A 27640-nucleotide genomic window follows, 5' to 3' on the forward strand; every position below is an offset into this window, starting at 1 on the left:
TTTTAGGTATAAAATTTTTAAGATTTAAAAAAAATTTTAAGATTTAAATCTATAACTTGAGAGTATTTGATTTGAGAGTATACAGCATATTTTAGGTATAAAATTTTTAAAATTTAAATCTATAACTTGAGAGTATTTGAGAGTATTCAGCATATTTTAGGCATAAAATTTTTAAAATTTAAATCTATAACTTGAGAGTATTTGACCCAATTGCTTCATGCTTGGAAAATATTTGAACAATGGTATAGCAGTTCAGTTCCAAGCAGTTAAAAACAAAAACAAAAAGCTTCAGTTTTCAGAAATATATTTAGATAAATTAGTTGGCAAATCTGTTGGTTAATCAAAGCATATGGATTCATACCTTGTAATAACCATGTTAACTTGAGAGTTTATTTTTCTCTTAAGAAATGAGAAGTTACTTTATGTGCTATGATTTGGAAACTATTGAGATCATGTTTCTTGTACATATTAGTTGTTGCCAGTTTCTTTCTTTTTTAAATTAAAGGAATACATGTTAAAAAAAAATTCAAACATTACAGAAGGTAATGTAAAAGCCCAAACTAAAAGTACCTCTTTCTCTCAGTCCCACTTCCCAGAGATAATCACTGTTAATGGAAATAATTGACTAAAGTTATTTATTTAAGCTGTTAAAAGTACAGTCAGCAGATACCATGTGAGTGCTTTTTAATGCCAGATGTTGTTTCATATTCTTTGGGGAATATAAGGTTGGATTCTTTTCTCAACAAGATTATACAGGCATGCACAGAAATAATGGTGAAGTAGAAATACCAAGTATCACAAACTATATACAAAATGATTTATCAGCGCCTTGGAGGAGGGAGTTAGGCAAAATCTAAACATTCCCAAAGCCTCTCTAATGGCATAGAGGACTTTGTATAATTTAAATCTCCGTTCATATTTCATCTCTTTAGAGGACTTCCCTGACCATCCTATTTAAAAGTAGCACCACCCAACCTTCAGTGTCACGTTACCTACCCTATTTTTGCTTCATGGCAAAAACCGCTATCTGCAATAGTTTATTATTTCTCTCCCCACGAACAGAAACTCAGTAATGACATGGATCTTGTCTTTTTCATTCCTATATTCCAAAGCCTAGAACTGAGTACATAGTAGATGCCCCAAAATATTAAGTGAATGAATGGGGTGTATACAGGAGGAGGACTTTAGCCTGAGAGCAACCTGAACAAAGGTATGAAGGAAGGAAAGGGTATATAACAAAAGTTTAGTGAAAAGTCTGGTGAGACCTGCCATGGTGTGTAAAATCAAGTGGAATGAAAACAGGAAGATTGTTAGGAGGTGAATATTGTTCAGGGCCAGGTAGCATGGAGAGGTGAGAACATATAAGATTCCATAAAGACAGCATTGAAAGGACTTAAATTTATGGTACTTAAATTGGTACTTAATTGGCTACTATAAATTGTTGAAGAACCTCCTGTTCTTCATAATTGACTCTTTAATCTGCCATTTAAAGCTCACCTTAATTTAAACCTATTTGACCCCCTTCCATCTTCTGCCCAAAACATTTTTGATGCTTCATGCCATATTTCTGATTCAGAGACCATTTTTATGCAGCCATTACTACCACATTTATCTCTTTCCTTTCTCTTCATCTATTCAAAAAGTACTATTGTATTTGCCAGTGTATACAATACATAGGGTATGTAAGATAAAAGGGAGAATGGGATTGGGGAGGGGCGCCCAAGAGCTTTTAAGAAGCATAAGAAACAACATTTCTAATACCTTAGAAGTTCTGATGTGTGTGCCTCCTAGTCCTATTCCTGCACCCTCTCAGAAGTAAACCATTATGAATTTTGGATATAGTGTTATCTTTTTCTTTATCATTTTACTGTATTTTTATCAGCAGAAAATAATGGGTACCCACCTATTGATAGAAATGAATATTTTTTTCTTTAATTTTTATTTTATATTGGAGTATAGTTGATTTACAATGTTGTGCTAGTTTTAGGTGTACAGCAAAGTGATTCAGTTATACATATACATATATCTATTGTTTTTCAGATTCTTTTCCCACATAGGTTATTACAGAGTATTGAGCAGAGTTCCCTGTGCTATATAGTAGGTCCTTGTTGATTATCTATTTTATATATAGTGGTGTGTATAGGTTAATCCCAACCTCCTAATTTCTCCCTCCCCCGTATCTTTCCCCTTTGGTAACAATAAATTTGTTTTCAAAGTCTGTGAGTCTGCTTCTCTTTTGTAAATAAGTTCATTTGTATCATTTTAGATTCCACATGTAAGTGATGTCATATGATATTTGTCTTTCTCTGACTTCACTTAGTATGATGATCTCTAGGTCCATCCATGTTGCTGCAAATGGCAGAAATGAATATTTTCTAATTAGATAACTTTTTAGCATAATTAAATAATTTAAGGTTTGAATTTTATGGTAAAATAAAAGGGAGATAAAGTGAGAATGACAGGAACTTAGGTTAAGCAAGTCCCATTATTTTCCATGCTTGGTCTTCCATCTTTACTAAGATTAAAGGTACACTGGATACAGGTTTTTATACATTTAATAGGGAAAGATTGGGATATGACTTCTAGTCCAGCAGATGACATAATTTGCAAGTCTCACGTGACTTTAGTTCCATACCACATTTTACATCATACTAATAAGCATTTTCACATTTTTTTCCTTCATAAAACCTGTCTATATGCCCCTCTCCCTTCTCTACCTCCTGCTGTCTTAACCTCGTGTTTTAATACTTTTTTAAAAAATTTATTTATTTTTGGCTGCATTGGGTCTTTGTTGCTGTGCACAGGCTTTCTCTAGTTGTGGCGAGAGGGGACTACTTTTCGTTGCGGTGCACGGGCTTCTCATCGTGGTGGCTTCTCTTGTTGCGGAGCACGGGCTCTAGGTGCGCGGGCTTCAGTAGTTGTGGCACGTGGGCTCAGTAGTTGTGGTTTGCGGGCTCTAGAGCGCAGGCTCAGTAGTTGTGGCACATGGGCTTAGTTGCTCTGCAGCATGTGGGATCTGCCCTGATCAGGGCTCAAACCCGTGTCCCCTGCATTGGCAGGCAGATTCTTAACCCCTGTGCCACCAGGGAAGCCCAAATACTTTAATACTATATTTTCATCTGTCTCTCTTTTGTCTCTGCACCATAACACCCCAAGTTGGATTATAATCTCTTGAAAGAACTAACATATATTACATTATTTTTCTCCTGTAGCACCAATTCATACTATGCATAAGATGAAAACATTGCTTTACATGCATAGACCCCGTACTGGGAAGCATGACCAACAGATTGAGAAACTGACAGTATAGGGACATTATTTGAGTTTTGTCACTAACAGGTGTTATACTGATTTACACACAGGGAAGGGTCACAGTTTCTATTTTTTTAGTATGAAGAGCTCTGAAATGTTCTGAGGAATTAGAGGTGCCTGTTTTGTTTTTTCTCCACCCCTGGCCAAGAAAGGTCCAGGTTATGTCTCCCAGGAACAAACTCTAGGTTCTGGAACATCCTCCTCAAAGTATGGACAAGACAGTAAGAATTAAAAACCCTTTGGTGTGTTGAATTTCTCTCTTCAAAGGGGGAAAATGCCATAGTGCCATATTTTTCTGAAAGTTAATTTTCTTCCTATACTGTCATCTAATTACAGAAGCCAAATAATTTATTTTACAACCTGACTGTACCTGTTTGGTAAATAAGCCTACATTCCTCTATTTATAGCCAACTTTAGCATTGAAAGGATTTTCTGTTTACACTATTTATTATATATGGTTGTACTCTACGCTGAGGCCTTCTATTATTATGAGTTTGGACCTAGTACGTGGTTATTTTCCCTTGATTTTGTTGATAATTTTACCCTGATTTGTTCGTAGGTGGTCAGGACATAATAACCGAGAGAAGATTGGTGTTCATGTTGGCTTTGAAGAAATCTTAAACATGGAGCCCTATTGCTGCAGGGAATCCCTGAAATCCCTCAGACCAGAATGTTTTATCTATGATTTATCTGCTGTAGTAATGCACCACGGGAAAGGATTTGGCTCAGGACACTACACTGCCTACTGTTATAATTCCGAAGGAGGTAGAGACGAGAAAAAGTGTTTTATCTTGGGTTAGACTTTTGGAAGCCAGAGTTCAGGCTTTCAGGGTTTCTAAACTGACCACTAAGTAATCTTAAGCAAAGCCACTTGACCTCTGTTTTCTTTCAAGAAGAATGCTTCTGCAGTATTGTTCATAAAAAACAGGGGGTTTTGTGCAGAAAATGGGATATTTTCTGCAGGATTGTGGTAGTTTTGACTTATAAGAGCTGAAGGGATAAAATAGTAAGGATGGTCTCAGTAGTTAAAGGTCAGAAATTAAACTAAAGGCACACTCCAAAAGTAGATCCTCTGTTTTAACTGGTTTAATTCAGTTACTTTCGTTAAAGAACAAAGCATCTAACGAACTGGCAGATCACAGATATTTGGAACAAACTTTTGAGTTCAAGTTCTAACATATAAAACTTTTACTTAATGCCTCCATGAACCTTAGAAAAAAGAGGTATGGACAAAAGGCCCCAAATAACCCATGAAGGCAATTAATTTAACACTACCATGAGTTGTACACTATTTGCTTTACAGTATAATTACCAGCAAAGCATGAACTGGTAAGATTATACCAGGAATTAAAGCTAGTGTCAAGTGAACCAATCGGTCAGATTCTGTAACTTCAAATTACTTCTAGGATAAAGGTAGATAATTCCAGAGTAACATACTGCCCAAGCTGTATTTCTAATTAAAAGAAATAAATTGGCTAGACTATTATTTTCCCTTTGAAAAAAGCTTAGCTCTCACTGAAACTGTCTTTAAATCCATGTTTTCATTTATACTAGAAACTTCTAAAGTTCCTTTGTAAACATTAAGATGTATTTCTGTGCTTCACTCTAGGGTTCTGGGTACACTGCAATGATTCCAAGCTAAGCATGTGCACTATGGATGAAGTATGCAAGGCCCAAGCTTATATCTTGTTTTATACCCAGCGAGTTACTGAGAATGGACATTCTAAACTCTTGCCTCCAGAACTCCTGTCTGGTAGCCAACATCCCAGTGAAGAAGCTGATGCCTCTTCTAATGAAATCCTTAGCTGATCCAAAGACAGTGGGGCTTTCTTCTTGTGATTTGTATATATACTTTTTAAAGGGCTGACTTAATTTTGAGCTTCATTGTTTTTATTTTTACTTACTAATCAGTGCACACTATGTTTACATATTTTGTATCTAACTACAACAAATCTCTTTTTTACAGAGGAAGTTAGCGTAAGTATATGTGTATCAATGTCAGCAGGTAACTAAACGTTTTTCAAGTACTTGGGAGTTTTAAACTTTTAGTGTTTACCTCAGACTGGTGTTACCTCTTTTATATTTCGATGTCTTAATTGGCTCAGATCATGAATTTGTGCAATCTTCTACTGAAGAAGTTCAGGTGGCATCATTTTATACATTTCTTATTTATCTTTTATAGCTATTTTCTATACAAATTCTTATCAGACAGAATATTACACTTTTTTCACTAATAGTCTTACCAAAAAAAAAAAAAAGGCATTTCTTTCAGATTTGTATACTGAAGTCACCTTTGCCCTCTAAAGGGAGTTAAACTACTACAAAGTGAAATATCAAGGTACCACTTAAATACTCACTGATCACACTCATTAATATTCCTGAGGCTTTGTGTGTTACAGGGCTCAGAACAGACATTATTTTGGTTATTGGAACTTCCTTTTTTCAAAAATTTATTAAGTTTTAATAATTGTTCTTTATTTGGCATAGTCAAACTGTATACAAATGAAGATGACAGCTTTATAAATAGCATGTTTAAATGACTTCAGTACTATGGACATGAAAACAATGCTGGCCAAGATTTATAATGATTGTCTGGCAGTAAATAGGTTTGTCCAGATTCTAATAAAGCAGTCATAAAAAAACTGAATGTAGCAAACAGTATATTATGATATAATACAAGTACAATTCAACTTGGATATGAGTTCATTTTATATATTTAACATTAGATCTCTTAAAGCTTTGTACTATATTGTATCTTGAAATTTTTAGTTTAAAGGGATAAAAATAAGTCGAGGAGAAAAAATTGCATAGGACACACAAGATATTGGCATCTGGGCAAAATATTCAGTATCTCATTTTTCTAAATAACTAAAGCCTGGATTAAGTTACTCTTGCTAGGATTATGTGAATACTAAGAGCCTCTTAGATATTCAAACACTGGGCCCTTTTTTAAAATTAAAAAAAATTACACTTGCATTTTATTAAAAATATAGTATGTAATACTCTTTGCTCTTCCCTAACAACCTTATTAGATCTCTTTAAAGTCCTACAGCTGCTAATTTAATTTTATTCAGAAAGATGAGAATCCATTAACCTCTATAGAAGAGCTATGTAATATCTTAGCTAAGTGTTAACCACTGGAAGATGATTTATCTTTTTTCTCAAGTGGGTTTTGCTTGCAGGTTGAAATCATTTCAGGCAGCTGATCGTGAAGTGCAATGAGAATTTATCACTGAACAAATCATTCATGCCAAAACTACAGCTCGAGTATTAAATGGCTAAGGTTTAAAATCATTCATCTATTAAATACCTATGCAAGTTGTTACCTCAACTGTTAACATTATTATACCTCATTAAAGATTTACTGTGGTCAAGATACCTGAGTCTAGCGTTTCTTAATGTCAAGGATTACTTTATACTTAAACTGCTACACCTTTTAGTACCTAATTTTAGTGGAACAGTTAAAAACAACTCTGGAAGCTATGTTGTTTACAATGGTATAGTTGCTTGTTTCAGTACTTACTTCAATGTAAATACATACGAGAAAGTAGTAAGTGACTTAGCCCTTTACTTTTTAAATCCTTAAAACTAAAACCTATGGGGAGGCTCTGTGTTTCTGAAGTCGAGGAAGGGGGTACATGGGAACTCTGTACTTTATGCTCAGTTTTGCTACAAACCTAAAACTGATCTAAAAAAATGAAGGCTATTAAAATAACAAAACTAAAACCTAGTCAATGAACAGAAACTTAGATTTCTTACAGTACATCTCCTTGTGGACTTACACATTCTAAGTTGATCTAACAAAAAACAACGTGTTTTGGTTGTAAAATAATTTACTAAAGGCACTATTGTTAAACATCAAGCTAATAATTTGTTACCAATAAGGTACATCATTGTAAACATGACAAAATGATTTCAAGAGATACATGGCTAGTAGGTGAACAATACAATTTTTAAGTAACAGCTTTCCTATTTACAAGATCATATCCCTTGCCATTCCGGGGCATGCAGTGATGCCACTGCTCCCAACTTGGGAAGGGAGCTTCAAGCTTATAATTGGTTTGAGATCACTACTGCTGAAGAGGTTTTACAAAGCTACAAATTCTTGACTCAATTCGAAAGTTCTTGGGTTTAGAAATCAAGATACTTTATACCTCCCACCAAAGCACATCAGAAAGGTATGGACTCAAAGCCCCAAAAGAGCTAGCTGGAGGGCGCAAGCCCTGTAACATGTCCAGGCGTGAACTGGTGAGCTCTGCTACTTGCACATCATCAGAGGAAATGGAGAGATTATTCAAAGGTAGCTATTGAACATTAGCACCATAATAAACATGGCTCATATAGCTAAAAACTATACTGTTTATCCCACAAGATAACATTTATAGCTCTAATCTGAAAGAGCAACTTTTTAATGTATAATAAATGATTTAGTACAGAAGTCAGGTTTCTTAGGAGAAAAATGTTAAACAAAATACAAACTAAACAGCATCCCAGAGGCAATCTTATTGTGCTAAAGCATATACAAATTAAGGCTTTACCCTGGTACATAACAATTTTGAAATTACGTGGGAACATTCCCAACGAATCATTTACACGAAATTCAAGCAATCTGCTCAAGAACTGTGGGGCTCAGTTCAAACAAGTATTAGGCATCTCACATTTAACTTCTGCACTTAGCTGCTATGAGCATCATTGTAACCTCACTTCCTGAAATACCGCCCATGTTATTATGAATTCAAGCCAGTACAGGGGCAGGGTGTTAAGAGAATTTGGTTCACTAATGAAAAAGCCTAAAAATTAACTAGAACAAGATCCAAACATGGGAAGTACTCCTGTTTTTATTTGTGTGGTTTTAAGCGCCCTTTTCACTTACTAAGCTGAATACATTTCTCAATAAATAACTACCACTGGACAAAGGATCTAAAGGTTGAGATTTTAGTAAATCAAGGTTTTAAGTTGGTACAATGTTCCTACTAATATGTTTTAATTAGATCTTTCCAATGTCAGGAGAAAAATGAGAGACGAGGACTAATATGGTCCTAAAAAGAAAATAAAGGTAAAATATGCCTAAAGCTGTATATTAATTTATGAAGATTCTCCTCCCACTTTATGCATGTATAGATCTTGTTTTAGCCACTACGTCAGAAGAAAACTTTCAGTGTGGAGGTCTACAATCCAGATAAAAGGCTCTACATTTTCCTACATTAAGCTAAACTATTTCCTGTACAGAATTATAACCACAGACATTGAAATATAGCTCTCAGATCTGAAAATGTCTTTATTTTTTAGAAAATGGATTCCAGGAAGGTTAAAAAGCAATACCAGAGGGTATAGGTGCAGAACTGGATGTAGTCATTCAAAGCATTCAATTAAGAATATGGCAATATAAATATCTGAAAAGCATCTCTTAGGTGTTTGAAACAAAATGTATTAGGTCATTCCTAATTAATTGGAGCTTTATAGCATTTCCTAGACAGAAGGAAAACAGTTAACAGTTCAAAGTCCTGAAAGCTTTTTCCTTGGTTAATTACATTAAATGGTTTGCCTTTGATCAAATTCCTTCCTTTTTAAACATGGATAAAAGTATTACATAGGTCCACTGTTAAAGACAACAGGTTGCAAATTAATTCTGGTATAATGTGTTCCAACAAAGCTTAGAAAATAAAAGGTGTTGCGGTGGCTCTGGACTAAGTTTAATAGTCATCTCCTCTGCTGACAACTTCTTTACATGTTGGACGCAAAAGTATGGTATGTTCAAACTGCGCTGTATATGATCCTTTAATGTCACATAATGGTGGATATGGATCTACAATACCCAAGTCACACAGATTCTTCAGAGCCATCAAGTATTTACTTTCTCCCAAACGATCCAGCCATCTGCGGCAGAAGGCAAGGGTGCCAAAGTTTTCATTGATGACATTTAACAAGTGTTTTGTTCTTGGAAGCCTAAGACAAGAAAATCCAAGATTAATAGTTGGCTAAAAAGTTAGCAACTCATTTCCCTCATTAAGGAAAACTCAAACCAAAGCTATGACTTCACTTAGTAATTAAAATTCAAAAAACTTTTTGCTGCCTCTTTCAACATTCAAAAACCAGAATGTATAACACCCAATTATAGATGGCAGATGAATAGGAGACCAGATGAAGGCTACCTTATATTTATATGTCTATGTGTGTGTGTGTTAAATTCCAAGTACAGACTCATCAATAGTATGAAGGTGGGAATTTCCCTTTTGGGGGAAATTTCGGCAGTAAACTGAAAGACCTGAACAAAAAGTAGACACTTCAACCATCTCCGAAAAGTAAAAAAAAAAAAAAGTAAATAAAAATATAATATAGCAGAGGGAGGAACACTCCCAAATTCCTTCTACGAGGCCACCATCACCTTGATACCAAAACCAGACAAGGATGGCACAAAGAAAGAAAAATACAGGCCAATATCACTGATGAACATAGATGCAAAAATCCTCAACAAAATACTAGCAAACAGAATCCAACAGCACATTGAAAGGATCATACACCATGCTCAAGTAGGGTTTATTCCAGCAATGCAAGGATACTTCAATATACGCAAATCTATCAATGTGATAAACCATACTAACAAATTGAAGGAGAAAAACCATATGATCATCTCAATAGATGCAGAGAAAGCTTTTGACAAAATTCAACACCCATTTATGATAAAAACCCTGCAGAAAGTAGGCATAGAGGGAACTTTCCTCAACATAATAAAGGCCATATATGACAAGCCCACAGCCAACATCATCCTCAATGGTGAAAAACTGAAAGCATTTCCACTAAGATCAGGAACAAGACAAGGTTGCCCACTCTCACCACTATTATTCAACATAATTTTGGAAGTTTTAGCCACAGCAATCAGAGAAGAAAAGGAAATAAAAGGAATCCAAATCGGAAAAGAAGAAGTAAAGCTGTCACTCTTTGCAGATGACATGATACTATACATAGAGAATCCTAAAGATGCTACCAGAAAACTACTAGAGCTAATCAATGAATTTGGTAAAGTAGCAGGATACAAAATTAATGCACAGAAATCTCTGGCATTCCTATATACTAATGATGAAAAATTTGAAAGTGAAATCAAGAAAACACTCCCATTTACCATTGCAACAAAAAGAATAAAATATCTAGGAATAAACCTACCTAAGGAGACAAAAGACCTGTATGCAGAAAATTATAAGACACTGATGAAAGAAATTAAAGATGATACAAATAGATGGAGAGATATACCATGTTCGTGGATTGGAAGAATGAACATTGTGAAAATGACTCTACTACCCAAAGCAATCTATAGATTCAATGCAATCCCTATCAAACTACCACTGGAATTTTTCACAGAACTAGAACAAAAAATTTCACAATTTGTATGGAAACACAAAAGACCCCAAATAGCCAAAGCAATCTTGAGAACGAAAGAAGGAACTGGAGGAATCAGGCTCCCTGACTTCAGACTATACTACAAAGCTACAGTAATCAAGACAGTATGGTACTGGCACAAAAACAGAAATATACATCAATGGAACAGTATAGAAAGCCCAGAGATAAACCCACGCACATATGGACACCTTATCTTTGATAAAGGTGGCAGGAATGTACAGTGGAGAAAGGACAGCCTCTTCAATAAGTGGTGCTGGGAAAACTGGACAGGTATATGTAAAAGTATGAGATTAGATCACTCCCTAACACCATACACAAAAATAAGTTCAAAATTGATTAAAGACCTAAATGTAAGGCCAGAAACTATCAAACTCTTAGAGGAAAACATAGGCAGAACACTCTATGACATAAATCACAGCAAGATCCTTTCTGACCCACCTCCTAGAGAAATGGAAATAAAAACAAAAATAAACAAATGGGACCTAATGAAACTTCAAAGCTTTTGCACAGCAAAGGAAACCATAAACAAGACCAAAAGACAACCCTCAGAATGGGAGAAAATATTTGCAAATGAAGCAACTGACAAAGGATTAATCTCCAAAATATATAAGCAGCACATGCAGCTCAATAACAAAAAGCAAACAACCCAATCCAAAAATGGGCAGAAGACCTAAATAGACATTTCTCCAAAGAAGATATACAGACTGCCAACAAACACATGAAAGAATGCTCAACATCATTAATCATTAGAGAAATGCAAATCAAAACTAGAATGAGATATCATCTCACACCAGTCAGAATGGCCATCATCAAAAAATCTAGAAACAATAAATGCTGGAGAGAGTGTGGAGAAAAGGGAACACTCTCGCACTGCTGGTGGGAATGTGAATTGGTTCAACCACTATGGAGAACAGTATGGAGGTTCCTTAAAAAAGTACAAATAGAACTACCATACGACCCAGCAATCCCACTACTGGGCATATACCCTGAGAAAACCAAAATTCAAAAAGAGTCATGTACCAAAATGTTCATTGCAGCTCTATTTACAATAGCCCGGAGATGGAAACAACCTAAGTGCCCATCATCGGATGAATGGATAAAGAAGATGTGGCACATATATACAATGGAATATTACTCAGCCATAAAAAGAAACGAAATTGAGCTATTTGTAATGAGGTGGATGGGCCTAGAGTCTGTCATACAGAGTGAAGTAAGTCAGAAAGAAAAAGACAAATACCGTATGCTAACACATATATATGGAATTTAAGAAAAAAAAAGTCATGAAGAACCTAGGGGTAAGACAGGAATAAAGACACAGACCTACTGGAGAACGGACTTGAGGATAAGGGGAGGGGGAAGGGTGAGCTGTGACAGGGCGAGAGAGAGGCATGGACATATACGCACCAGCAAACGTAAGGTAGATAGCTAGTGGGAAGCAGCCACATGGCACAGGGATATCGGCTCGGTGCTTTGTGACCGCCTGGAGAGGTGGGATACGGAGGGAGACGCAAGAGGGAAGAGATATGGGAACATATGTATATGTATAACTGATTCACTTTGTTATAAAGCAGAAACTAATACACCGTTGCAAAGCAATTATACCCCAATAAAGATGTTAAAAAAAAATAAAAATAAATAAAAAAATATAAAGTTTACCAATGGGAAAATACTAAGAACAAAAACCTAGGAATGCCAGCAAAATGATAATCTCTGAAATTATTACGCTTGTTGGAAACTGGATATGAAGTGAATACTTACATCATTCTCATCTCAGTTAAAATTTTTAACAGGACAATTTTTCTGCTGAATTGTAGAAATCCACAGAACTTATTTTTAGGCCACAGAACTGTGCATTTATGAATGTGCCACTGTGGATGTCCGTCACACTTTTTAAAATGCTATTAACTGGGAAGAGAAACTCATCAGTCATATAAAAACTATAGTCTCTCACCTTATTGGCACGTGTCCAACATCAAAATTTTTCATGTAATGTGAACATTCCATATCGTCATGAACCACGCCTTTTCCTGTGCTACCAAAGGTTTCAATGGCATATACTTCTCCTTCCTAAAAATATATATAAGGGTCAAGGGTAGAGAAGAAAACTTCAGAAATTCAGAACTAATTAAAATTCCCATCTCAACTTCAGGCTGAAGTAGTCCCATACCTGGCAGTCCTTATCTACCTTTTCCTGCTTTATCTCCTTAGCACTTTTGGTCTTTGTGTCATCTATTAAAATGTTAAGTTTTACATGAGCAGGGAATTTTGTTTGCTACTACTGAATACATTCCAGTGCCTACTAAAGAGACGGGCACCTACGAGATGCTCAGTAAATATTCACGAAGTGTTGAATGAACCTTTGACATGCCTCACTTCCACAGCTGACTGAGCCCCAGTCTGACCAGACACAATCTGCACACTCACACAGCCCAATTCCTGTCGGGGTGAGAATGGATGGCAAGTTAATTTTGCTCAACATACTATATACTCAACTACTACTAGCTTCATAGTTTGGTAGGAAAAAAAAAGTCAAAATGCTTCACAAAAGAACAGTGTTAATGGCATACATACCTCCATTCTTGTTGCCTCTCCTCCTTTCACAATGGGCACGGTTTTCCCAGCATGTATTCTATATGGTCCAATTGAATGGCCATTTAGATTACGGATTGGTTTCACTGGCATAACAGGAAAAAAAAAAGTTATTCAGGGTCTCTAAAAGCACAAACAGGTATGGCTCTATTAAATAACCCCACATTAAGATAATTAAATACAAACTGGAAAACTACTGGGATACTGCAATGTTACTGATTAAAAACTAGAAGGAGTACAGAAAATGATGGGAAAAGAATAAACTATGTGATGAGGACATGATGGGTGGGGGTCCATCTAGGGAGTTATTGTTAATAAAAATACAGTCATAAAATATCATGTATATAAGCATTACAAACATGAAAAATATGTATTTTCATGGCTATGGACCAAAAGGTAATTTGAAAATGAGGATTCTGTGTCAAAATAATAGAAATAAAAAACCTTAAATTTTATTATTACATCAACATTTCAAATGTTAAAAAAGAAAATCTAAACAATCCCAAGGTCCTGGGATCACTGACAGAATAAACAAATTGTTGAATACATTCACACAATGGAACACTTACTCAACAATAAAAATGAAAAGCTACAGATACACTGACCTGAAATAAACCAAATGAGCAAAAGAAGGCACAATTATATACATACGGTGCAATTCCATACACACACACACACACACACACACAGTTCAAAATTAAGCATAATTAAACTAATGTTTAGGGATGCATAACAGATGGTAAAGACAAAGAAAAGGAAATGCCAATCCTTAGTACTGAAGATAGTGGCTTATTAGAAGAAGGCTTCTGTAATGTAACTGAGAAGGGGTATATAGAATAGGGGGGGCTTCTGTAATGCTGGCAGTATTCTATTTGTCAAGAGGTAAGGTTAGGGCTTCCCTGGTGGCGCAGTGGTTGAGAGTCCGCCTGCCGAGGCAGGGGATGTGGGTTCGTGCCCCGGCCCGGGAAGATCCCACATGCCGCGGAGCGGCTGGGCCCGTGAGCCATGGACGCTGAGCCTGCGCGTCCGGAGCCTGTGCTCCACAACTGGAGAGGCCACAACAGTGAGACGCCCACGTACCGCAAAAAAAAAAAAAAAAAAAATCTAGCCTACATTTCAGCCATCCTGAAATAAGTCCCCAGGTGTCTTCTTATCAGCTACCAGGGTAGATGACAACAATTCCCACCAGCTAGCTACCACAGAATTCCTACCATGAACAGGTCATTTCCCTTGTTTTTCCTCTTTATGTTCCCAATTCCCAAGAGATAAAGATGAAGCAGCTGATCTAAAGAAAGAACTCAACACTATCTTGCAAAATTATTTCTGCCAAGGTCACAGACATTTCAAAATAAGATGCATTTTTAGAGAACATACCTTGATATGTCTTCCCATCTATTTCAACTTCGTAGGATTCCATAACTTCTTGGATGGCCTCACCAACATCACATAGACGGACATCGATTCCAGCACACTAAAAACAGAATCATGTATACTCTGTTATTCAAAGTGCAGAATTTTACAGCAACTTAACTTCTTAATATCTTAAAATAAGGGACAAGCAAAAATGACTTCCTCTATAAAAGCCTTCCATACACTGTATTACAATAACCCACTTAAAACCCTAAGGGTGGTGGACCAGTCTTACATAACTCAAACAGGCTATAAAGTGCTCAAAATATGTTGAATGAAATGGCGCTTACAGTTCACATACCTTTATTCCAGTGTTAGTGGCATCTTTTACAGCTTTTAATAATGTATCATATTTGGGATTAAAAGTGACAGTAAAAGCGCAGTCAATAATCCTACCTGAAAGAGAAAATTTGTCTTTAAGTTTACTTATCAGCTAGTCAAATGATCTACTTTATAGTATCTACTCTATTAATTAACCTTGCTAGTTAACAGAAACATAAAATGATGGGCTCAGGGGCTTTCCTGGTGGCGCAGTGGTTGAGAGTCCGCCTGCCGATGCAGGGGACACAGGTTCGTGCCCCAGTCCGGGAAGATCCCACATGCCGCGGAGCAGCTAGGCCCGTGAGCCATGGCCGCTGAGCCTGCGCGTCTGGAGCCTGTGCTCCGCAACGGGAGAGGCCACAACAGTGAGAGGCCCGCGTACCGCAAAAAAAAAAGATGGGCTCAAATGAAGGCAGCACATCAAGTACCCAGACAGCAATCGTAATCAAAGGGGAAAAAAGTGTAAATAAGTTATACAAAGGTTTTGAAATGAAAAAATTAATTCCAGGGTTGGTATATACTACTTCAAGACAGCACCAATTCAATATTCACCCAGGCAGTTATAAAAAATATATAAACAGAAACAAATCAAAGTGAGAAAAGCCTGGGGAACTAAGGAACAGCACGGTGGGCAGAGAAAATGTATAGGTCCACAGGACACTAACCATCAGACTAGCTTCTCCAATTTAGTAAAACCTCAGGTAAGTATTTAAATCTAAGCTTTGCTTTCTCACCTGTTAAGTGAAAGTAAAAGGTACTTACCTAACAGGGTTTGGGAGAGAATATAGAAAAGTTAACCATTATATATAAAGGTTGGTAAACTCAAAGGTTCTAAGTAAATGCTTTTTGTTGTTATATGAATAAAAAATGTCTACAACAATGAACTGAATGAGATGTAAGATTCTATTTTTCATGCCTTGATACAATAGGTAATAAACCTCAATTACCCAACAGTTTTCACTGTACTCCACTAAGTAGGATGCTTTAAAGTAAATCTCAAAATCTACCTCAACATAGCTCTACTGAAAAGTGAGGCATCAAGAAGAAAACGTGAGAGTTCAGTATCTACAGCCCCACCCAACAGGGACAAGACTAGAGTTTTCAGGAGGAGGGTGGAGTGGGAATTATTTCTAACAACTCACCACTTATATGTGTTCCAAAGTCTATCTTACAGATGTCATCATACTGTAATACTGTTGTGTCACCAGCATTGGGAGTATAATGGGCAGCACAGTTATTCAGAGAACACCCAGTAGGAAATGCCAGGCCTGCATTTAATCCATTCTCTTTTATTAACTTCCGTGAACAGTCTTCCAACTTTTCACTTAAAAAAAAAAAGGAATTTGTTTACTTTTATGTTCCTACCCGTATATACCTTACAGTTCATCAACTCCAAAAAGTTTACTAAAACTCTTAAATTACTTTCTGGGAGTGATCTGAGTACTTTCTGCATGTGACTAAATAACAGTCCTTTGACGTTATGAACACAGTAGGTTCATCTCTAAAAAATAAAGAGAATTTAATTCCACTAGAAATCTGGAGAAACAGAAAAACACGATCCACTTTCAACCTGATTTACCAGGAAATAAGACTCTTGACTTAGACTAATTTAAATGCTGATTACGTTTTATTTTCTCAATGCTGCATGTTTTGAATATTCTTGGGATCAGAGTATTAAGTTGCCCTATAGCTTATTATTTCTCAAGGGGAAAGCTGGAGAAATAATTACTTTTATTGATTTCTTCATTGCATTATAAATGTTTTGTGTCCCAGAATTTTAATTTAATACGATTTACTGGATAGCAAAGTAACAGATTTCCAAACAGAAAATAAGAATCAGTAATGTGTACATTTGTACACATGAGAGTACATGAGTACAAAATAGGGTGAATGAAGTTGCAAATGTCCTCTTATGGTTTCCTCATTACATCGACACTACAAGAATTTAGAAGGTATTTCTAGAACCTTCACTTAAAGTTTTTTGGCAAAGCATCATATAATGAAAGCCATACATTACAATTGGAGAGTTAGCTCTAAACAATTTCTTTTATCATGTTCTTACAAAAACATATCCCTTTTACCAGATTTCTATCATTGTCATCCCAGGCTTGATCCAGCTCATGACATATTTTCTAACTTGTCGATGTGCTTCTGCAGCTTCTCGAAAATCGTTCCAAATCTCTTCACTAGCTTGATCTAATGCTTTCTTTTCTTCACTTGTAGTTCTCCAAGCAGCTGTTCGCCTTTATAGTATGCATAGTATAGCATTAGTCATTTAATAAACAGCAAAATAAGCATAACAGCTGAGAGATAAAAATACACTATTTTGGACAAAAAAATTACATACTCAGTTTCTTTTATTAAAAGTCGGCAAAGTTTCTGAAATACAAGTACCCACACGGGTACAACCAAACCTAATCAAGTTAAACCTTTTGTAAGACTCTTAGAAAAAAAACAATCCTCAAGTGAGATTTTATTCACAGTCAGAGGGACTAATAGCCTACACCACATAAAATAACACAAAAGTAGAGAACCAGAAAAATCAGAAAAGAGTCCTAGAAACAAAGCAGAGGGGAGGAAAAAAAGTCATCCTTCTCCTTGAGGTAATATAAATTTTAAGGATGCGCCAAATATTAACATTTAACTTCACCAACAGGGCAAGTACTAATCCAAAGACTTGACCTGGCAACCTGCATATACCTTTCTCAAAACATAAAATATTATGTGCATTCACAGGATTTTTCTAATTGTATATATATTAGAGGTAATCTTCCTTGAAGGAGATGGCTCATATTTTAAAACTGCCAAGGGTAACAAAGATTTTTATATTCAGTATTTGCAAATGAGAAGATCTACTAAGTCCCTTTTTAAGCAGTACATTTCAAAAATAATAACTGCTTCAAGTGAAAATCTTTTTTGAAGTTATAGCTTTCACAGATTCTTAAGCAATACTGAATACAGAATTCACAAGTCAGTGATCACGGAAGTATAAATTACACTTAGTATAAAAGTGATGCCTTCAAGAAATAACTCTCATTTGCCTCAAAGACAGTGGTCAGCAAACTACAGCCTGCAGGCAAATCCAGCCTGGCACTTGTTTTGTAAATAAAATTTTTTTGCAACAGGACTTCCCTGGTGGCACAGTGGTTAAGAATCCACCTGCCAGGCTTCCCTGATGGCGCAGTGGTTAAGAATCCACCTGCCAATGCAGGGGACTCGGGCTCGAGCCCTGGTCCGGGAAGATCCCACATGCTGCAGAGCAACTTTAGCCTGTGCGCCACAACTACTGAGCCTGCGCTCTAGAGCCCACGAGCCACAACTACTGAAGCTCGCGTACCTACAGCCCGTGCCCTGCAACAGGAGAAGCCACCGCAATGAGAAGCCTGCACACTGCAAGGAAGAGTAACCCCTGCTCGCCACAACCAGAGAAAGCCCACACACAGCAACGAAGACCCAACACAGCCAAAAATAAATAAAATAAAATAAATTAATTAATTAAACAAAAAAAGAATCCGCCTGCCAATGCAGGGGACAGGGGTTCAATCCCTGGTCCAGGAAGATCCCACATGCCGTGCAGCAGCTAAGCCCGTGAGCCACATCTACTGAGCCCACGTGCCACAACTACTGAAGCCCGCACACCTAGAGCCCATGCTCCGCAACAAGAGAAGCCACCGCAATAAGAAGCCCGTGCACCGCAACAAAAACTAGCCCCCACTCGTTGCAACCAGATAAAGCCTGTGCGCAGCAACGAAAACCCAATGCAACCAAAAATAAATAAACAAAAATAAAACTAAAAAATAAAAAGTCAAAAACAATTTTTTTTGCAACATAGCTATGCTCATTCATTTATATACCATCTATACCTACTTTCATGCTACAACAGCAGAAGTGAATTAATATTCAAGACCTGAAATATTTACAATATGACCCTCTATAAAAAAGAGTTTACCCAACTGCTTTAAACTACAGCCCCCTAAGTTAATGCCCCAAAATGCTTTCAGAGTTTCTCTGCGTGTCAGCATCAAGTTCATCATTATTACTTCTTATTGCAGCAGCTACCTGTGCCAACATCTACTTCCTCTGATTTGTTACAAAGGCCCAAAGGAGCTGTCCTATGTGAAATTGAGGGTATTTAAGAGTCACAGAGGCTTCTATAGCTTATTTACTGTTTAGAAATATATTTTGGATCTATCTACTGCTGTTATTAGAAAACTGAAATATTATCAGTTTAAGGTCAATTTTAAACCCCTTACATACTTAAATGTGTTATCAATTACTTTTATAGGAATAGTAAAAACTAAGAGGCAACTTGTAATCAAAGTATTCAAACAAACACCCTCAGAGCAGAAAATAACAGGATAAGATCCTTTAAAAAGTATATTCCAGGGCTTCCCTGGTGGTGCAGTGGTTGAGAGTCCGCCTGCCGATGCAGGGGACACGGGTTCGTGCCCTGGTCCAGGAAGATCCCACATGCCGTGGAGCGGCTGGGCCCGTGAGCCATGGCCGCTGAGCCTGCGCGTCCGGAGCCTGTGCTCCGCAACGGGAGAGGCCACAACAGTGAGAGGCCCACATACAGAAAAAAAAAAAGAAAGAAAGAAAAAAAAAAAAAAAAGTATATTCTAAAGATGTGACTCAACCTTTTTCAGCTGCAGTACACTTATAGTTGCTCGCTCCATGCTCAGACAGACAAGCCATAATCTCCTGACCTCTAGTTGTAACTCTAGCCCTGTCTCTCCCAAAAGTCCAAAAATCTTTCCTGAAAACCAGGAATCCAAACATTCTAAGAATAAATCATCTTAGGCACAAGAGTACTAGCTTTATTCTCAGATCAATCTTTAAGCAAAATAAATCACAATTCTTCATCTTTTACATGGTCCATAATCCTGGCACATATACCTACAGCCATACTGACAGTAAAGTCTGAAAGCACCTTCTGCTTCAAAAGCCAAAGATTTCTGTGGAAAGTAAAAATACCAGCTAATATTTACTCTAGGGTAGTAAGATAAAAGACTATGTCCACAGGGAACTGATGGATATTATGCATGTAGGGATGTGAAAAGGGAATTGGTCATTATCAATTCCCATTTCTTCTCCTCAGTCTAAACCTTAAGATTCTTCAAATCGACTTCTTATAGGTTAAAACATAAATGTAGGGCTTCCCTGGTGGTGCAGTGGTTGGGAGTCCGCCTGCCAATGCAGGGTACACGGGTTCGTGCCCCGGTCCGGGAAGATCCCACATGCCGCGGAGCGGCTAGACCCATGAGCCATGGCTGCTGAGCCTGCGCGTCCAGAGCCTCTGCTCCGCAGCGGGAGAGGCCACAACAGTGAAAGGCCCGCGAACCCAAAAAAAAAAAAAAAAAAAAAAACCATAAGTGTAATTAAATTTCAAATGCTATTTGACATTTTAGAATCAGAACATAATAAAGATCCCCAATACTAAAATCAATAGATCTCATGACTATCTTACACTCCTGAAGGTTGAATGGCTCTTTTTTTTTTTTGGCCTCAGGGTGGCATGTGGGATCTTAGTTCCCTGACCAGGGATCGAATCCACACCCCTTGCAGTGGAAGCAGGGAGTCTTAACCATTGGACTGCCAGGAAAGTCCCTGGCTAACTCTTAGAAGCAGTGGATTCTTCAAAAGATTATGGAATGTTCTGCATTGTTAGTAAAGAACTATCAATCAACTGAATTAAATAAATTATTTTGCTAAGTCTTGAGTTCAAGTTGAAAATCATTAGTGATATTCGAGAGCTTACTGTCAGGGTCTTTAATTATAATTACAGGCCCAAATGAAAGATTTTGAAGGAGTCTTCCCTTTTACCTAAATTTGAATTTTTGACAGTCTATTTAACAAAAATTTATAAATAAGATGAAAAAAATCATTCTAAGTCATACCAATTATTCCAAAAGGCAGTTAAACTGAGAGTCAGGTGAGGCATGCTTTAAAAAAAAATTATGTCTGCAAAACAAAACTATCAAAACAACTGCTTGAAAAAGAATCTTTATAGGAAGTGTTTATAGAATATATAGGGACTTCCTTGGTGGTCCAGTGGTGAAGAATCCACCTTCCAACGCAAGGGAGATGGGTTCGATCCCTGGTCAGGGAACTAAGATCCCACATGCTGTGGGGCAACTAAGCGCACACGCTATACTAGAGTGCCCACGCGCCGCAATGAAGAGCCTGCACGCCACAATGAAAGATCCCATGTGCCACAACTAAGACCCAATGCAGCCAAAAGTAAATAATTAAATATTTTAAAATAATAATAATATAGAGTATGTAAATTCTTTGCACCTCTTTGATATTTCTGAGTCTTTTTAATATTTCGTCTTTACTGGTGGATGTATTAAAAGCAGGAAAATATAAGTAAAATCAAAAGATACAAAGGTATCTATTAATTTCTAATAGTCATAAATGTTTCTGAACTCATTGCACAGATAACTTAAAAGTGATTATAAGTGCATTCCTAAAGCACTATATGACACATTTACAAAAACCATTTAAAATGCATACCTATAAAAAAAATACATATCTTTAGCCCAGAAATAATTAAGAATGAGGCAGATATGACACCAATTCCTTCCTCTGGAAACTGGTATTTAAAGAGAAAAAAAAGGGAACTCCCTGGGGGTCCAGGGGTTAGGACTCTGGGCTCTCACTGCCAAAGGCCTGGGTCCAATCCCTGATTGGGGAACTAAGATCCCACAAGCCACGAAGCACGGCCCAAAAAAGAAAAAAAGAGAGAGAGAGAGAAAGCATGTTTAACTGCCTATAAGAAAAAATTATAGTTGATCCCCAGCTGGTAAAGGAAAATTCTTCTTATAGAATAATGTCAGCAAATAAATGTAGAAGGCATGACAGAATTAGAAATTCACCATTATTAAGTCCTCACAAAATAACTGATAAAGCAAGGATCATCAATGGATATTAAAATAATTAAATGAAAGGTTGTTAAAAAAAGGATTTTCCAACAGTACCAAAGTATCCCACAGATTACCTGGAAACTGCAAAAAGAACAAAGTACCTTTAAAAAAGAAACAGCTGGCTGTCACCACATTAACCAAGTGATCAAATACAGTAAAATAGTAGACTGTAAACAGTGGTTTTAAATCACAGGCAGAATTAAGGAAATTTTTACTTTCTTCTTTTTGCTTATCTGTGTTTCCTAACTGTCCTATAATGAACATGTATTGCTTGTAAAATTAACAAGTATCTCAAAAAATTTCCTACTGAATTTAGAAATATATATCAAGAATTTCAAAATAATTCTTTGTTCTATTTCTAGAGATCTAGAAAAAAGGAAAAATCAGATTCAATTAACATACCAAGATGTTCATCACAGAAATTTTTCTAGTGGCAAAAAATTGAGAACAGTACTAATGTTCAAAAATAGGGTAATAGCTAATAAAGTTATGCTAGATACAGAACAGCATTATAGCTATTAAAATTGGTTTCAAAAAATTTTAATGACACAGGAAATGCACACAGAATGTTAAATTTTTTTAAAGAGCAACAACCATCCTAGTAAAAACTGATTAAAAAAATCATGGATTTCCACACGTAAGGAAGATGTTCCTAAGGAATGAGATATTTACATTCTCAAAATAATTTCCCACAAATTACTAATTACAAGAGGAAAAACAATAACGATATAATAGAGAAACTGGTTAATACCTTATCCAAGTGAAAGAAATTGACATCATGTGCCTTAATATTTGACAACTCTGAAAGGACACAATATCTACTTATCTAGTAACCCACCCCAAAATGCACAACCTACTCTCAAATACTTCAGAAAAACAGTATGTGTACAGATTCACCAATATAACATTTTTCCACATTTGCCTTCTATCTTTCTATCTCCCAAGGCGAAAATGGAGTGTTATTTGTATATTATACATAATATAAGTGTCATATTCCATTGAGATTAAGAACGATAAAGCAAATGTGACAAAATGTTAAAGATACTCTGAGAAAGGTATGCAGGAGTTCTGTGTACTAGTCTCACAGAATGGAATTACTTCTGTTAAGTATGAAATTACTTCAAAATAAAAAGTTAATAAAAAGTTAACATAATGTACTCAACCTGGGTGGCAGTTACACAGGTAAGTTCTATGTAATAATTCATGTAATTTTCAATCAAGGAAGGCAAGATACAAAACTATATTTAATACTTTACCAAATCCGTAAGAATATTGATTGTAATCTATTTGCAAGTAGTCAAAACTGATTATATGAATCTCAAAAAAATTGAGATTTATTAAAGAACAAACATAACAACAGTATCTTAATTTCTTTTGTATTTCTCCAGGACAGCACACAACATTGTTTTCAATATTTAAGAAAAGTATTATCCCAAGAGATATTATAATATATAATTAATATCTTCCTGTATTGTTTCAAAAATGGAACTTATTCCACCTATACAATGTTCAGTTTGCATTAGAAAATGATAGCAAAAAGGAAAACGTACTTTCTAAGATTTACAAAATCTCAATTATTTTTTCTTGTATTAAACATTACTTCAAGTGTTCCACCATATTCATGTTGTTAAAAATATTAACAATGGGGCTTCCCTGGTGGCACAGTGGTTGAGAGTCCGCCTGCCGATGCAGGGGACACGGGTTCGTGCCCCGGTCCGGGAGGATCCCACATGCCGCGGAGCGGCTGGGCCCGTGGGCCATGGCTGCTGGGCCTGCACGTCCGGAGCCTGTGCTCCACAACGGGAGAGGCCACAACAGTGAGAGGCCCACGTACGGCAAAAAAAAAAAAAAAAAAAAAAGTTAAAAAAATATATATATTAACAATGTGTTAACAAGTATAGGAAATCTATGGCTTTCTTCCCCTTTAGCAATAAGAAAACAGAAATGGAAATGGGAATAAAAATACCTCGTTCACATCAGTAACAAAACAATAGAACACTTAAGAACAAACTTAACAAAAAAGGGACAGGACCTACATTTAAAAAAAAAATCAGAATAAGGTGGAAAATATACGACGACAATGGAGAAGTCAATGTGATACAACTGTCAGTTTTCTGAAACATACATAAATATGATGTGACTCCAATAAGAAAGGCATTTTTCTGTGGATATGTGTATTAAAACTAAAAATATGACCAAAAGTATCTGAGAAAAATAAAAAAAGAACTGTTTGGTTGGGTTGTGTGGCAGAGAAGAAACAACTGATTTATCAAACTATCAAAATAAACAGTATTAGTATAGAAATAGACAAATAGATGAGTGGAACAGAATAAATAATACAGAAATTGGTTCCATTATACAAGGTAACAGAGTTCCATTATATAAGAATAGTATATGGCAAAAGTGGTCATTCAATTAAATAGAATGAACTACTTAAGAAACAATTCTAGCACAACTAGCTATCCATTTGAAAGAAAGTAAAATTAGCACCCCCAACCTTAGACAAAAAATTCTAGACCAATTAAAGATGTAATAAAACAAAAAATAAGAGTTTGAGAAAACAGAAGAGACTGCTAAGAACCCAGAAGTACAAAATATGAATATATACTGTTACATAAAACCTTTAAATGTCCATCAACAGAAAAATGGATAAAGAATATGTGGTACATATATACAACGGAACATTACTCAGCCATAGAAAGGAACGAAATTCGCTCATTTGTAGAGACGTGAATGGACCTAGAGACTGTCATACAGAGTGAAGTAAGTCAGAAAAACAAATATTGTATATTAACACATATATGTGGAATCTAGAAAAATGGTACAGATGAACCGGTTTGCAGGGCCGAAACAGAGACACAGATGTAGAGAACAAATGTATGGACACCAAGGAGGGAAAGTGGCAGGTGGGGGTGGGATGAATTGGGATATTGGGATTGACATGTATACACTAATATGTATAAATAGATAACTAAGAAGAACCTGCTATATATAGCACAGGGAACTCTACTTCACTTCGCTGTACAGCAGAAACTAACACAACATTGTAAAACAACTATACCCCAATAAAAAATGAAATAAAAGTATAATCTTTAAACTTCTGCAAGAGCAAAAGAATAAAGCCAATAATCAAAAGATGCTCAAAAATCACTAGCAATCTGGGAATCATAAAGTATTAATATATTCTTTGATTCAGCAATCCCACTCCTGGAGAACTATCACATAATAAAACTGCCAGCACATAAGGAGATATATATGTGTATTCCCAGACACATATATGTATTTATACATATATATGTATATACTTAAGAGAGATCTTTATTGCAAATGCTTTATAACAGCAAAAAAAACAACTGGAGGCAAAGTGAATGCTCATCAATTACAAAATGGTGGAATAAAGTACGGTATATTCATGCCACAGATTATGAAGCCATTCAAAAGAATAACAGAGCTATTCTGATTAACTTTGAGGGACTTCCAAGATGCAGCCCTGATGAGAAAGGCATGGAGGAGGAAAGTGCGCCTACGATTCTGTTTTTGTAAACAAATAATGACCAAAACACTCTCCTTACACAAACAGAGATAGATGTACACATACATGAGCATAAAACATATGGAAGGCTACCTGCTAGGTGGTTACATGGGTCGGGAAGGAAGAGGAAACAAGCAAAAAAAAAAAAAGATTATATTAAAAAATAAGTGTCATCACATCATATGTACTATGAAAATTTATGTAATTAATATAAAACTGCATGTTTGTAACACTTTAAAAATAAATGTTTTAAGACAGGGATAGTGACTGATGTATTCAAATTCAAACAAAAGATGCCCATGCCATAAAATATAACATCATGTTCCTTTCTAAGTTTAAAGAAAAACAACGATGTCTTTACAGGTCAAAGAAATAGTGCTACAGTAGAAGCTTTCTTAACCAACTATTGCAACCACTGGATTAACCAATGCTCCTGATCCCTCTGTAAACCATACAGACCAATGCCCACTGTAGTCTGAATACTAGTGGCTAGGTTCCTGTTTTGAATAATAATAATAATAGCAGCTAACACTTACCTAATGCTTACTATGTGTTTATCACTCTTCTAAATGCTTTACATATATTATTCCTCACAACAACCCTATGAAGAGCTCATTTTATGGATGAGGAAATGAAAGCACAGACATGATAAATTACTTGCCCAAGTCACAAAGCTAATAAGTGTTAGAACTGGGATTCAAATGCAGAGAGTTAGGTCCCAGCTTCCAGGCTCTTGACTAGTCTACATAATGCCACTTCAAGTGTCTGCTAACCAAATAAAATGCATTCTTTCAGAACACTTCCAAGAATCAGGTTATCTGTGCCCAAACCTGTGTAAGTCATCTGTACTTGTTATTGTAATTATGTAGTTTAATTATACATTACATAAAAAGAATTGTTTCTATGAAAACTAAATTGACTACTCAGAGGAGTTTCAATAAAGGCAAGTCGTCAAAAAATACTTCTGTCAAATGGAACTGTAAATGATTTCAGGAAAAAAAACAATGTAGGTATAGGCATCAGCCGCAGATTACTTAGTTCTTACTGTTCACAGAAACTCAAAATGGAACAGACCAGACAATGCATTATGGATTCAGCCCATGGAAAAAAAAAAAAGTGGAGTTCAATGCAATCCATGCTCAAAGATCAAGAATGATGAAAAACAAGTGTTTGTTTTAAGTTAACTTTTATCAATAAAGATTAACCAACTACTGGTCCCAATCATTTTGGATAAGAGGGCTTCTACTGTATCTTCTCTGCAACAAATTCATAAGCTTTTTTATTAAGGTAGTGGAGCAAAGTCCTAAGAAAAATCAAATCTGCTTTATTGCTAAACTACAACTTTCAAAAGTCAAACTGGAAGTTATTTTATGATCCTTACCCATCTTGTGTGGGTGGGTACTCGCATTCTTGTCCTTTGGGAAATACACCATTAGGATACAGGTCACATATTGGAACTGAGGGAGGGTCTGTTTGAACTTTTGCTGTGAGATACAAATAAAGCATTAACTTCTGTAGTTAAAAACAAAATTAAGCAGTTAGCATTAGTTTTTCTCAGTTCCTAATTGTTATTATATGTCCTGACTTTAAGGAACCTCCCTGGTATCAATTTACAGTTCAAAACAGAAGATACTTCACCACAATAGCCACCTCCTGATTTATAATTAATTACTTGGGAATAAAAATATTCAACTCCTCAGAACTCCATTATGTATTTAAACAGTATATGCCTTGGCACAAAGAACACTTCTAATGTTTTTGTCTTCATTTACTATACTGGAAATGGAATAGCATACAGAGGCTGGCTTTCACAAATAAAAATCAAAGAAGCAACAAGAAAATAAAAAAGAAATCCTATAGCGATAAAGTAAAAATATAAAGCTATTATGTTTAATAAAATAGGTAAAAAACTTATTCCAAGGGTATATTATGTATAAAAGTTAGTATACATAGTATGTATATTATGTATACATACATACTTAGTATGTTAGTATGTATACATACCCCAGGGCTAAAAGACTTTAGGTAGCCATATACAAATTTCCAGATACTTGAAAAAAGTTACAGTACTTAGCATATGTTTTTTTTTTTTTTAAGCATATGTTTTAAGGACACATTATTTCCCAAACTACATTCTAAGACACCAGTGTTCCAA

At 36.0% G+C, this 27640-nt stretch overlaps 2 protein-coding genes across 5 annotated transcripts in view; one reads left to right on the forward strand and one right to left on the reverse strand.

The window, feature by feature from the left end:
- USP44 (ubiquitin specific peptidase 44) overlaps window positions 1-6750 on the forward strand; it is a 25585-nt gene extending 18835 nt beyond the window's left edge. Inside the window, exons 5-6 of one of the 3 annotated variants that reach the window (XM_030856350.3) lie at window positions 3872-4077; window positions 4922-6750. In XM_030856350.3, the coding sequence (XP_030712210.1) occupies window positions 3872-4077; window positions 4922-5121 (406 nt within the window). In that variant the 3' untranslated portion in view covers window positions 5122-6750. Of the gene's footprint in view, window positions 1-3871; window positions 4078-4921 lie in introns of those variants that run through there. The other 2 variants (XM_060305604.1, XM_060305605.1) reach the window with 2 other exon arrangements.
- Window positions 4362-27640, reverse strand: part of METAP2 (methionyl aminopeptidase 2) — a 32386-nt gene continuing 9107 nt past the window's right edge. Inside the window, exons 4-11 of one of the 2 annotated variants that reach the window (XM_030856352.3) lie at window positions 26867-26969; window positions 17109-17270; window positions 16170-16351; window positions 15008-15102; window positions 14671-14767; window positions 13279-13382; window positions 12659-12774; window positions 4362-9258 (exon numbers count right to left, since the gene is read on the reverse strand). In XM_030856352.3, the coding sequence (XP_030712212.1) occupies window positions 9006-9258; window positions 12659-12774; window positions 13279-13382; window positions 14671-14767; window positions 15008-15102; window positions 16170-16351; window positions 17109-17270; window positions 26867-26969 (1112 nt within the window). In that variant the 3' untranslated portion in view covers window positions 4362-9005. The remainder of the gene's footprint in view (window positions 9259-12658; window positions 12775-13278; window positions 13383-14670; window positions 14768-15007; window positions 15103-16169; window positions 16352-17108; window positions 17271-26866; window positions 26970-27640) is intronic. The other variant, XM_030856351.3, reaches the window with a different exon arrangement.

Source organism: Globicephala melas, chromosome 10 (assembly GCF_963455315.2).
Source record: "Globicephala melas chromosome 10, mGloMel1.2, whole genome shotgun sequence".
In the NCBI taxonomy this organism is placed as follows: domain Eukaryota; kingdom Metazoa; phylum Chordata; class Mammalia; order Artiodactyla; family Delphinidae; genus Globicephala; species Globicephala melas.